This window comes from Wasmannia auropunctata, unplaced genomic scaffold, assembly GCF_000956235.1.
Source record: "Wasmannia auropunctata unplaced genomic scaffold, wasmannia.A_1.0 LD334748.1, whole genome shotgun sequence".
In the NCBI taxonomy this organism is placed as follows: Eukaryota; Metazoa; Arthropoda; class Insecta; order Hymenoptera; family Formicidae; genus Wasmannia; species Wasmannia auropunctata.
In genome coordinates, this window is record NW_012028142.1 from 1 (window position 1) to 13,559 (window position 13,559).

Sequence of the window (13,559 nt, forward strand, 5' to 3'; positions counted from 1 at the left end):
TATTTGTACAAAATAATAACTATTCTCTTAAGCATCGACGTCTAATGCAACGTACGTTTACTGGAAAGCCTCTGGACAAACGTCATTGACCGAGTAATTCTTCATAAAAGTGGTAATCGCGTTTCTTATATTCCAGTCCGCGTCCTGAAGATACTTGTAGCAATACTGAATGTTCATCGTGGCGAACTCGCGTAAAAATCTAAGCAGTTACATAGTTATTTGTACAAAATAATAACTATTCTCTTAAGTATCGACGTCTAATGCAACGTACGTTTACTGGAAAGCCTCTGGACAAACGTCATTGACCGAGTAATTCTTCACAAAAGTTGTAATCGCGTTTCTTATATTCCAGTCCGCGTCCTGAAGATACTTGTAGCAATACCGAATGTTCATCGTGGCGAGCTCGCGTAAAAATCTAAGCTGTTACATAGTTATTTGTACAAAATAATAACTATTCTTTTAAGTATCGACGTCTAATGCAACGTACGTTTACTGAAAGGCCTCTGGACAAACGTCATTGACCGAGTAATTCTTCATAAAAGTGGTAATCGCGTTTCTTATATTCCAGTCCGCGTCCTGAAGATACTTGTAGCAATACCGAATGTTCATCGTGGTGAGCTCGCGTAAAAATCTAAGCAGCTGTTCCTTCTCCGTCACGCTGAGTACCGTAAACTTGGGCACGGGTCTTGGGTCGATTTTCACTTCGCTAGCCGCAACGGCGGGTGTACCGTCGATGTAATACTGATCGTTAACGATGCAATATTCATTGTCTTCCTTTCGTATGATGATGAAGGTTCGGTTGAACAGCATGGGCGGACAGGAGGCCGGCAGCCGATACGAGAACAGACCCTGCACGGAAATGACCACGTAATTGTCCTCCTCGCTCAACAGGTCGACGTGAAACGTCTTGAAGTTGTGCGCCGTCGGCGGCTGCCGCCGCAGGGCGGTGATGATCTTCTCGGGTCCCCAGAACAGGGACTCCTGACACTTGGCGTAATCGACGAACTTCAACAGATTTCTGTTCGTGGAGAACGTCTTGACGATCTCCTTGTGCGCGTGATTCGTTATGCCGCCCAACGTCATGGAGTAGAACGCGTTCTTGTCGTACAGGCCGTTCATGACGATTCTATCCTCCTGGTCGTACAGCGTGAAGAAGTGCTTGACGAACTGCCGGATCAGGGGGATCCTCGTGCCGTTGCCGAGATAGTTGCTCTGTATACACGGCACGAATTTCTGCTCCATCCCTATAACGACCCCGTCCAACGTCTGCAGATGCGGGAAGAAGTTCTTCACCGCCTGTATGTAGTCCTGGGAATTGGCGTACCTGGCGCACAGCGGATTCCCGTCCAGCCAGAGCTCGCTTATCTTGTACTCGCAGAAGTAGCGCAGGTATTCCACGTCCAGGATCTGATTGTGCCGCAGGTCCAGCTTGGTCAGGTGATAATTGAAGAACTTGTCGTAGAGGATGATGGCCGTGAGCCGGTTGTACCGCAGGCTCAGCTCGCGCACCGGCAGCCGCGAGTTGGCCTCGCGGCTCCCGCCCATGATGCCCGTCCTGCTGCAGCGCAGCACCAGATCGAAGATATGCGGTATCGAGATGGGACAGAATATCGAGCCCAGCGCCCGCTCGTTCTCGAAGTCGTCCAGATTGAACGTCTTCTTCACCGGCTCGTACCGGGCGTACAGGGCCTCCGCTATGATCTTGCTCGTGTTCACCCGCAGCTCCTGCGCGCCGAGGTAACCCAGCACGATGTCGATGCGCAGCTCCTGGCCGCCGGGCAGCGTCACGGACATATCCAGACTCACGAGGGTCTCCACGGCGTTGCTGGCGCACTTGGCGAGGAACGCGGTCTTGCCCTTGTCCTCGACGGTGTACATGATCGGCACCAGGAGCGCCGGCTGGCAGGTGGTCACGACGGCGCGCAGGACGTCGGCGCGCCTGTACCGGGCGCCGTCGAAGATGATGAACTTGTGCCAGAGGTCATCGCGACTCGCGAGCGCCTTCTCGTGGCTGTCGAAGGACGGCTTGAGGTACGTGATCCGGTGCGGCTCCCACGGCGGTTGGACGCTCGTCGTCGGCGACGTTGTCGTTGTCGTTGACGTCGGCGATGCCATTGTTTATTGTTTACGAGAAACAGCGGCGGCTCCTCCTAACCTCTCCGCACCACCACGACTTAACGCCTAATTTATATAATAATAATAATAATAATAATAATAATAATAATACAACGGATATCACAATTGTCCGTCGATAATAAATATTGTATGATATACTAAATAAATATTTTTTTTTACATACTTGATATTTTTCTCGATTTTAGTAGACCGGTGTAAATCTTTTCTCTTGTTTACAAATGTCCACATTCAAGTTAGGTTAGGTCAGACTGTGCACATTAAGGTTAGAATTGGACGTGCGAACGATGTGAAGTTTGACGGTCTCGAATTTATCGATATACCTACACGCCGCTCTCGGAACGTGACTCACTTCACGACTGTGTTGCTTCCTGCGGTAATTGACGTATATGGTTAGGAATTGTGTTGAGACTTGAGAGCATTATACAACAAAATACATTTCACGACTGCGGAAGGAATATAAGGTGAGGAATCAAGACTTCGTTTAATTTCTTATTTGACTTGTTTCGAGGTTAAAGTAATTTTCTGTCAGTGCTGTACTTATAAATGTGAAGCATGTAAAGTGTGTTTTGTCCATATATTCAACATTGTTCTTTTTTTAACGAATGATGAACAAAATAATTTATCCACTTTTACCGAGAAGGAAGTTGATTTACAATAAGGAATCAAGACTCTGTCCAATTTCTTATTTGACTTGTTTCGAGGTTAAAGTAATTTTCTGTCAGTGCTGTACTTATAAATGTGAAGCATGTAAAGTGTGTTTTGTCCATATATTCAACATTGTTCTTTTTTTTAACGAATGATGAATAAAATAATCTATCCACTTTTGCCGAGAAGGAAGTTGATTTACAATAAGAAATCAAGATTCTGTCCAATTTCTTATTTGAGTTGTTTCGAGGTTAAAATAATTTTCTGTCAGTGATGTACTTATAAATGTGAAGCATATAAAGTGTGTTTTGTACATATATATTTAACATTGTTCTTTTTTTAACGAATGCAATAAAATAATTTATCTACTTTTGCCAAGAAGGAAGTTGATTTACAATATATATACCTAACCATACACATCCATCTCTCAATAGCTAATATCTGTAGCAACTAATTAATGTACCTAAATTACCGCTTTACTTTCACCAATTTTCCTTTATTAATTTGATCTTTTTAACTCAGCCTTTAACTTCCCATCACTCTATCTTGTTTATATTAATTATCGCATTACATGTAATATAATTATACACCTATTAAGATAAAAATCAAATGCAGTCGATGCGACACTTACAAGCTTTCTTTCTCAAATATTTCCAGAATACCATTCAGTGGTCCTTATTCACAGGAGACATTGTGATAATCGAGGATGTCGAAGGTGTTGGACGAGGAACTGAAGCAGGCCTTCTCGAAGCTGCACGAGAAGATGGTGGACACTAAGCAGAAGTTGAAGTTGGCCGATATGCAAATCGACAAGTTGCGGCGTACGAAGCAACGGGCGGAGCTCACCACGAAGGAGATCGGCAGCTTGCCCGACGACACGAGGATGTACGAGTCCGTCGGCCGGATGTTCCTCCTAGATAACATGAGCAACATTAAGGACAATCTGGACAGTAGGATAAAGACGTCCGACGAGAAGATTAAGACGCTAGAGAATAACAAAACGTACCTGCAGCGGAGTTTGAAGGAGAGCGAGAATGAAATCAGAGAGATGATTCAGCAGAAGCAGAGCAAGGAGACGTCGGGCTAAGACTTATGTGTCGAGATGCTACTTTAATGGTTTTCTTTTATTGATCTCTTTGGAACCTTTTGGATTATTATTTGAGATATGTATCTGTAAATATACAGTATCATGAAAAATCTGTCATCTGTTGGCTTAACGTCGCGCTTCACATGCATTTTTGTAATTGTGACATTTTTTTTTGTATACCGTACGTGGAATGAAATTATTGTCAATAAACTTCACTTTGTGAGAGTTAAACTCGATTATCTTTAATTATATATAAAATTGTATATGAGAGAAATACAAGGAACGATATTGTATGTATTTATAAGACAATAATGATTATAATTAAATAAACATTTTGATTTTGTAGCTTGAAAGGTGTTGAGAGAGAAATTGTTTCCTTATATTTTGCATTTTAACTCTCTGCCGTTTATTATTTTTGATGTATAAATTAAAATATATTTCACATATTATTGAAAAAATTTTTTTGGTATGTACTTTGTTTAATTGTGGTGAATTAATATCTATCGATATTATAAAAAAATCGAAGAAATTACAGACGATTGGTAATTATCAATAACTAATTATTTATCTAAAATGACGCAGATAATTAAATAACATATAATTGTAATGACATTGTAATTAACATTAAAACATAAAAATCAACATTAATCAACATTAAAACAAAAATTTTTTCAAAAATTGACAATTGATTTTCGATAAAGAATTTACTATTGATGGTAAAATTATCTTTAATTGGAATATGGCGACATCTATTTTCATTTATAATAACCTTTGAATGTGTGTGTATGTATGTATGTAGAAGACTGAAGACTGAAGAGGCGGCCGGCGACATAACCTTCCTTCACCAAAGTTAAATTTCGATCAATTTCGATCCGCGCAATGTCGACGTTAATATTAAGATCTATTGTGTCATTAAATAGGAGTACTCATAATGTTTTTACAAAGGTAAAATCTTTTGTGAAAGGCCTGTTATTCGTTAATATTCTAAGACAACGATAGTATTTTATATGGATCTTATGTCACTTATGGTTATGTTTTTTTGAAAATAATTTTATATTCGGCGCGCAGTTTGCTTTAACTGGAAATTATTATATAAGATTCATGTGCAAAAATATAATTATTATAAAATAATATAAAAATATTATTAATCATCAAGGTTCGCTTTAGATCGTAGGTATTTGATGTTCTAACGTTGCTCTTTTGATTTTATTTTTCTACAGCTTTAAGCTAATAACTTAATATATACATATTTTTTATGCAGCTTTCTTGAGCTTTCTTTTAATTAATAGTTTTTGTTTATTCAGTTTAGGTATTTGAACACGTCAAATGCGATGAGTCAACAGTCCAGCTTGCCCAAGCAATCCGCAAAAGTAAAGAGGAATTCGCCAATTACATGGAAAAGCTTAACAATCTCTGGTGTCGTCGGCGCCGGCCTTCTGTGGTACGTGCACCATCTTAAAGAGGAAAAGGACAAGACCTTGGCGCGGGAGAGGAGACAGCAGTTGGGCAAGGCTAAGATCGGCGGCAAGTTCGAGCTGGTGAATACGGAGGGGAAAACGGTGAAGTCTGACGATTTCTTGGGCCGGTGGATGTTGATATACTTTGGATTTACGCACTGCCCGGACGTCTGCCCCGACGAGATCGAGAAGATGACGAACGTGGTGAACACTCTCGGTGAGTGGTTGGATTTGGAGTCGATCGGAACAATTAAGGCGGATCTACAGTGTGCTCTGCCTTGTTCCTTTTTTTTCTCTGCGACCGTTTTGTCGACAATTGTATTTCTTGTCATGTGTTTCCTGCCTCTTCTGAAGTTCGTCAACATATATCTTGAAAATGAAGGATCAGGATATTCAGGATGTAAGAGGCAAAAAGGAAAGAGTGATAAAAATTGGTAAAAAATAAGAAGAGATCACGTTGTAGATCAGGTTTTAAAGCTGGATCTACAATGTGCTCTTTGCTTCCTGCTTTTTGCTTACCTTTTGTCTTTTTTTTCTCTTTGCGACCATTTTATTGACAATTGTGTTTCTTGTCATGTGTTTCCTGTCTCTTCTGAAGTTCGAGAACATTCATCTTGAAAATGAAGGATTAGAAATGTAAATAGAAAAAAAACCAAATTGTTTTTTTGTAGGAAAAAAAACATAAGCCTCGTTTTTTTCTTAAAATTTTGTTTTTTTAGCTATCTATTTAATATCTATATTTTGCTTAATATAAGCTAATTTTTCATGATTTTTTTATTTTATACATACATAGTAGATTTAAATTATCATCGTTTTAACCTTTACGCAGAACGAGAAAGCCAATATATTGATTCTGAAACATATTTTGAAGCAAGGACTTCAATGAATAATTATGATAAATTTTACTCAAGGAAAAGCTGTTTAGAAAAAGAATTAAAAAGATTCTCCTTTTGTAAAAGTTAAATGTAGATCACATTAAAATTAATTATAAAATTATATAATTACTATTTACAATTAATTAGTCGTGCTATCGGAATTAGAAAAAAAACCAAATTTGTATTTTTTCAATTAAATAAAACACGTTTTTTTCTAATGTTTTTTCTATCAGAAAAGAAAAACGTTTTTTTTACATCTCTAATCAGGATATAAGAGACAAAAAGGCAAGAGTGGTAAAAATTGGTAAAAAATAAGAAAAGAACAAAGAGCATGTTGTAGATCAGGCTTTAAGAGCCTATCCAGACAAACTTGCATAATTACATGCATAAAGAAAATTATCCAATCGCATTTCTATTACAAGAACGAACGTAAAATGCAATTGGATAATTTTCTTTATATACATGGTTATGCAGCTATGCAAGTTTATCTGGACAGGCCCTTAAGGTACAATGTGATCTTTGCTTTTGTTTTTTTTCCTCTTTGTGATCGTTTTATCGACAATCTTTCTTTTCGTTTTTTGTCATTTGTTTTACTGTCTCTTCCGAAGTTCGTTCAATTTTTATTCTGGGCGAAAATGAAGGATCAGGATATAAAATATGGTTAAAAGTGATTAAAAAAAAAACAAGAAACAGGAAGTAAGGAGCACAATGTAGATTAGGCTTTAAGAAGTACTTATCCTTGCAGTCTTGTATCTGATAGATCGAATACATTATTTTTATGTTTTTCGCAGAGAAAGAGCACAATTTCAAGATACAACCGATTTTCATATCGGTGGATCCGGACAGAGATACGCCCACCGTCGTCGGCAAGTATCTCAAGGAATTCTCCGACAAGATCATTGGCCTTACTGGCAACAATGAACAAGTCGGACAGACGTGCAAGGCGTACAGAGTTTACTACAGCAACGGCCCGAAAGACCAGGATAACGACTATATCGTTAGTATACCGTGAATTAGGAGCGATTAAAGGGGTTACGCCACCTTTGAGGTTTTAGAACAGTACCTAAAGTTTGGGATTTTTTTGTGGGTAAATGGATAACTTTATTTAAAATCTGTTTAGAAGACATTATTGTACATGTACAAGAAACTAAAAAAATATTTTTTTATTTTTCTTATGTCCAAATTGGCGGCGCACTACACTTGCAAAATCCCTTTTTTTTTCTCGGCGTACAGGATTCCAGGTACAGGTTTGACCTTGAACAAAACACAATGAATTTTCATTATCTACATATTAAAGACTAATGAAGTACGTAGGGGTTTTTAAAAATATTGATTTTTTTCAAAATGGCAGCTATTTTAAGAAAGACTTGTACTGACGAAAAACACACATTTTTCGTTAAATAGCCATTTTGAGAAAAATCAATATTTTAGAAAACCCCTATGTACTTCATTAGTCTTTAATATGTAGATAATGAAAATTTTTTGTATTTTGTTCAAGGTCAAACCGTGTGCCTGGAATCTTGTACACCAATTTGAAGACGCAGAAAGAAAGGATTCCGCAAGTAGGCCAGTGCGCCATTTTGGACACAAAAAAATATATAAAATATTTTTTTGCTTTTTTATGTACATACAATAATGTCCTTTAAATAGATTTTTAATGAAGTTATCTATTTACTCACAAAAAGATCCTAAACTTAGGATCTTTTTTAAGGCCTCAAAGGTGGCCTAACTCCTTAATAATCCTGCAGGATTACACAAGACGATTTAGTGATCGTCGATTCTGCGGCGACGCCGCATTTTTTTTTTCCAGGTGGATCACACTATCATTATATACTTGATAGACCCGGAGGGCTTGTTCGTGGATTACTACGGACAAACGCATGACGTAAATAAGATTGTGACCAGCATTCTTATAAACAAGTTGAAGTACGAACAATTGAAGGACGATTCCTCGTCCTGGCTGCCGTCATTGCCGATGAAGGGAGTGTTATGAGCGTTGCGACATTCCTGTGTGTACAGACAATTTGTAAGTCAGTATTGTGCTGTAAGAAAAATTTGCTGATGTAGTACATTAATATTAATTACATTTATAAATGTATATGTAAGATATAGATAATATTTATTTTTCACAACGATGCACTATACGATGTGAATATACAAAAGAAATTGATTTTTTTTTATGGGAACTAAAGGCTACAGAACTGTACATAAGCTGGAAAATAAAAGATTTATTGTTATATTCGTCCATTTTTTTTACTTTAATTTATCATAATTTATACATTAAATTGATTTGCGTGTAAGTTGTACATCAAATATTTGCCGATCTTAATACAAATATATATATATATATATACACATTTACATACACGTAGTGAGAGAGCTTCGAGGTAAAATGTTCAATCGAACGTTTATTTTCGGAACGAAACGCTCTTATCTTAAAAATTGATAACACTCTTCATCGATAGGCAGATGCGCTATCGACGCTTTCCTTAACAAGAAATTTGCAAACATTTATTATCTCATATACATATTTGTTTTTAAACATGTTTACAGTAGTCTTAAAAACTAGGATTTATTGAACAAGATATTCAATGATATTGTTGCACGGTTTACAAAATTAGCAATACTGATACTCTTTTACGCGACATTCACGACAAATGGTGAATGTAGAGGAAATGCGGTATCCTGAATCTATTTCGCCATATAATATATGTAAAAGTATATCTTTCATAGCATTTAAATGAGGTATCTGTAAAAGCGTCCTAATGTTTACGCGATGTTCGTACAACGTATGTGTAGTTGCAAATCGGATTGCCGATAACAGGCTTTTGCGATGCGCGGCGATATCGGCCGCATCAAGGTTTAACAAGCAGCTTTCATTTATTTATACTATGTGCGCATAGAAATTGTCGGCGAGCTTTCACAGCAGTTCGCGGCGTTTCCGCGATGCCCTGTTTAAAAGATCCGATAGAACTTAGATAAGAAGAAATCTATGCAATTCTATCGTGTTTTTGGTTCATAAATATGTTATCTTTTTTTGTTCTATTTAGTTATAACTTAAAAGTCATCTTTAAGTAATGTTTATCTCTGACCATATATATTTAGTCAAAATTGAATATTATCGTACAATGTTTTCAGTTAATGTATGATTAATTCTTATGTAATATTTTAATTTTAAAGATTTTGTGCCTTTCATATACAAGTAATTTCAAAAAATATTTCTTACAAATATAAAAGAATATGTAACAAATTATAATTTTTAGTTTGGATTGGATATAACTCGATAAATTATACATACGATAAATTACAATTGTTAAAAAAACATACGCACGCAAAGAAAGGATTAACCAATGCAGCTGAAATATAACCGTAGCTAATGTGTGTCTTTAAAATAGGGACAGCTAATATTGTTACTGCAAAGCTAAATTTATTAGTTGTTAAAATTTAGGCGATATTAGGTAAAAAATATTTGCTGCTAGAATCAAATGACGTTTAGCTAATTCTCTTGAGGAATATGCAGCAAAATTTTTAAATTTTTCAGCAAAATCATTCTTTCCATGTGCCGCTTTCTTAGCCGATCCTGTTAAAGTACACTTTTATTTTAGTTAATAAAATTGTATCTCACAACAAATATATTTTATCTTTAATAGTTAACTTTTAGCAATGACACACGGAAAGAACAATTTCGTTGAAAGATCTAAAAATTTTGCTAAAAACAGATCTGAAAATAATTTTTTGTTAAATCATCAAAATAATTTGTTGGAATGTTAAAATTGATAAGTATTGCTATAAAACATTTTAATATTCTAGCAATTATTTTGACTTTCGCACAAAATTATTTTGATTATTGAACAAAAATTATTTTCAGATCTGGATTCAGCAAAATTGTTCTTTCCATGCAGCAAAGTTTGAACTAACAACTGATAGTTAGCTGATAATGCTGAGTCATTTTTTTTGCGTGCAGATTTGTATTTAGTTTTTAAGTAAGATGTACTATTTAAAAGACGATAGAAATAGAAACTTCTCTATAGTAGTAAAAAACGTGGATCCGATTGAAACGATATAAGTTTACTATAAAATTAGGTAAAATCTCAATAAATTAATTAGAGATAAAGAGCTATGAGCCAAACGAACGTTTATGTTTGTATTTTTTTAAATAAATTTTTGTATAGTTAGGCCGTTATGATGACTGAATATTGTTTTTAAGGCTATGCATTAGTAATTTTGCGTTTTAACATTGAAAATGATCCTATTTGGATCGAAACGTCTGTCTACTATAATTTAATAAATGATTTACTTTTAATTGGAGCATACAACACCCTGCTTTGGCTCATAGCCCTTTATCTCTAATTAATTTATTATTATATATTGAGCTGAAAATTTTCAAGGTATCTCAATAAAGTTTAAATCTACTTTCATCATATCTATCGGATATTTCAAGCAGGGCGGAACCGGACCCAGGTGTGAAGTGGCGGACAGCGTGTCGTATTTCGAAACACATCGAGGTACACGTTTCGACACTTCGCACTCGAAGTTCCACGTTTTCCGATGAATCTCGTAAAAGTACTTACTAAAATATCGAACGTTGTCTGTACATCACCATACACACATAAACTCGCACGAATTAAAATCTACGACACGTACAGCTGCGCGAATTATATACGGTATGTATATAGGTATATCCCTGTAAAAAGACAATACAGCTAAAAGAAAAATACTCAGTCTCTCCGTTTTATGGCTAAGACGCGACCAGAGGAACAAAACGCGCGAAGAAAAAGAGGCCTTTTTTTCCATTGTTTTCTATCTCTCCTTACTCTTTCGAGAATTTATAGCAGGATTTATAAAAAAAAAGCCTCTCCAATTCCAGCCTCCAGTTCCTTTTTGGCGGACGGCACGCGTGTTTTTCGTTTAAACGCGTTTCGTTTGAACGTTTATGAGACCAGGCGACACGCGTCTTTTTTTTTTATTTCCCGTCGTGAAATGCGGTTATCACGGGGGTCCGCGATGCTGCTGCAGATTGTGCAACTCGTATGCGAGGTGACAGCACTCGGAGTCGCTCCAGCGATGCTGATCGCGGATCCGGTCAGCATTCGGTCCCGACGTATCCGACATCTGAGAGAAACAGACAGTCGTTCAGCAGAGAACCATTTTCAGAAAAGTGGAAATAATCATTTCATTCTCTTGAAGGAAAAAATAATTGGATCCTCTATCCTCGCCCGACAGAAGAGCGATTAATAATTAATGTCAATCAATTGTCCATAATTGTCCATTTAGGCGATCCCTACGCGGAGAGAATTTTATTTTATCCTGAATTTACAAATCCTACAAATCATGTTAATCGTGAGACAATACAGTAATTCGACGAATTCTATGTGATTTTCTCTGTTTTTTTTTACTGTGCACTACAATAAATTTGGTTTGTAGTGCATATTTAAAAAATAGTGAAATAATAATGATTTTCAGGGTAAATTTTAAAATTAATAAGAAATAAAGGGCTATGAGCCAAAGCAGGGTGTTATGTGCTCCAAGTAAATGTAACTCTTTAATTAAAATACAGATATAAACAGACGTTTCGATCCAAATAGGATCATTCTCAATGTTAATTAAGCGCAGAATTAATAATACATAATTTGAAAACAATAATCGGTCATCTTTAACGGTCTAACTATAATATATAAATTGAAAATACAAACACATATGGTTGTCTAAAACGGTCAGATAATATAAAAATGTGAGTACTACTTATCGCATAATAGTACTCACATTTTTATGATATCTGACTGTTTTAGACGACCGTATGTGTTTGTATTTTAAATTTATATGGTTAGACCGTTAAAGATGACCGAATATTGTTTTGAAATTATTAATTCTGCGCTTAACATTGAGAATGATCCTATTTGGATCGAATCGTCTGTTTACTATATTTTAGTTAAAGAGCTTACAAAAGAGATTACATTTACTTGCACTGAGAAAAAAATTGTTGATTTAAAAAAATATTATTTCATTCAACTAAATGCGGCGGTCACGGGCTGTCAAGCAAACATTTGTGAATTCAACAAAATACTTGTTAATTCACAAAAATATCATATTAATGATGTATGTTTCATTCAAAAACATATATAATTGAATCAAAGAAAAACTGTCAACAAATTAAACGCATTTAGTTATTTTAACAACTTTTTTTTTCAGTGTGGACATATAACATCCTGCTTTAGCTCATAGCCCTTTATTTCTTATTAGTTTATTATTTATTGAGCTGAAAATTTAAATTTAGTAAATTTTAAAAGAAAATTCTCTTTGTGTATTGTCAATTTTTATTTAAATTATGTTAAATAAATAAATATATTTTTTCAATATATTATTATAAAATATCTCGATCATTATTAGAAAAAAAAGAAACATTACATTTAATTACATAATAATTATATTTAATCATATAAATATTAATCATATTTAATTTTATATTAAATATATACATAAATAGAAATGATGTTAAATTTTCTACAAAATATTTTAATATTTTTTCAATAATAAACTAAATATAAATTTACAAGTGTATGCACTTCTATTTGATCTTTCACGAGATTATTTTATTTTATTTATTTACACAATTATACAGCTACAAATTTTCAAAAATATATATCCTTTATACGTTTCTCCAAATATTTGCGCTTTCAATGTTGACTGTTCTCGTCCCGGCTTTCTCAAATTCGTTCCGCGGACGCGCGATATTGAATGGTACCAGAGGAGCCATGAAAAAAACAGAGAGAGAGAGAGAGAGAGAGAGAGAGAGAGAGAGAGAAAAGAAGGTATTTTATCGGCAACTGGATTACCGCGCGCTTGTGCGGACGCGATACTCACGGATGATACTCGTGGGAGGAGGAGTAAAACGGTATAATACTCACCGAGCAAAAGGAGAGCAGCGATTGATCCGTATACTTGCTGCACAGCGGCGACGTATGATGAGCGTGATGATCCTGCGTCGCCAGCCGCGCCGGCGGCTGGCCGTTACCGGCGATCTCCAGGTAGCCCCGGCTGCTCGCTAAACTACCTCCTCTCGTTCCAACATCTGCAAAATTGTATTGCGGGATTCGGGTCGTGTATACGTTGTTGTGAGCAACGACTCGGAGCGGATTTCGTTCGCATTCAAGTGAACGCTTCCTCTCATTGCTGCAGCAACGCGGTACAATACAGGGTGGACCATTTTAATCCATCCAGTCGAATATCTCGAAAATCAAGCCCGGGAGAGAAAAATTTTTCAGACAAAAGTTTTCGGACTTCGAGGGGGACATAAGATGATAACATTGGTTTGACCCTGAGTGGCGTCGTCAAGGTCAGGACAAGGTCACTTTGAATTTA

The 13,559-nt window shown here is 36.1% G+C and overlaps 4 protein-coding genes across 8 annotated transcripts in view; 2 read left to right on the plus strand and 2 right to left on the minus strand.

Annotated features, from left to right (window-relative positions):
- Positions 1-22: 22 nt before the first annotated feature.
- On the minus strand, positions 23-2,376 carry LOC105458024 (nuclear RNA export factor 2-like). 2 transcript variants are annotated; one of them, XM_011703037.1, is made up of 3 exons: positions 2,300-2,376; positions 604-2,181; positions 23-387 (listed from the first exon to the last, which is right to left on the minus strand). In XM_011703037.1, the coding sequence occupies exons 2-3, from the start codon at positions 2,113-2,115 to the stop codon at positions 274-276; spliced, it is 1,626 nt and encodes a 541-aa protein (XP_011701339.1). In that variant the 5' UTR covers positions 2,116-2,181; positions 2,300-2,376; the 3' UTR covers positions 23-273. The 2 variants fall into 2 exon arrangements, with proteins under 2 accessions (XP_011701339.1, XP_011701338.1); XM_011703036.1 differs by having other exon boundaries at positions 298-2,181.
- Positions 2,377-2,471: 95 nt separating this feature from the next.
- LOC105458025 (prefoldin subunit 1) lies at positions 2,472-4,221 on the plus strand. Of its 2 annotated transcripts, none has more exons than XM_011703040.1 (2): positions 2,472-2,597; positions 3,467-4,221. In XM_011703040.1, the coding sequence occupies exon 2, from the start codon at positions 3,488-3,490 to the stop codon at positions 3,866-3,868; it is 381 nt and encodes a 126-aa protein (XP_011701342.1). In that variant the 5' UTR covers positions 2,472-2,597; positions 3,467-3,487; the 3' UTR covers positions 3,869-4,221. The 2 variants fall into 2 exon arrangements, with proteins under 2 accessions (XP_011701342.1, XP_011701341.1); XM_011703039.1 differs by having other exon boundaries at positions 2,474-2,597; positions 3,439-4,221.
- A 433-nt stretch (positions 4,222-4,654) lies between these two features.
- LOC105458026 (protein SCO1 homolog, mitochondrial) lies at positions 4,655-8,439 on the plus strand. The gene is made up of 4 exons (XM_011703041.1): positions 4,655-4,813; positions 5,173-5,542; positions 6,992-7,197; positions 8,011-8,439. Exons 1-4 carry the CDS (start codon positions 4,748-4,750, stop codon positions 8,191-8,193), a joined length of 825 nt encoding a protein of 274 aa, XP_011701343.1. The 5' UTR covers positions 4,655-4,747; the 3' UTR covers positions 8,194-8,439.
- Positions 8,440-10,046: 1,607 nt separating this feature from the next.
- LOC105458027 (parathyroid hormone/parathyroid hormone-related peptide receptor-like) overlaps positions 10,047-13,559 on the minus strand; it is a 27,186-nt gene continuing 23,673 nt past the window's right edge. For 2 of the 3 annotated variants that reach the window (XM_011703042.1, XM_011703043.1), the window contains exons 10-11: positions 13,106-13,269; positions 10,047-11,312 (exon numbers count right to left, since the gene is read on the minus strand). In XM_011703042.1, coding sequence (XP_011701344.1) covers positions 11,190-11,312; positions 13,106-13,269 — 287 coding nt within the window. In that variant the 3' untranslated portion in view covers positions 10,047-11,189. Of the gene's footprint in view, positions 11,313-13,105; positions 13,270-13,559 lie in introns of those variants that run through there. The other variant, XM_011703044.1, reaches the window with a different exon arrangement.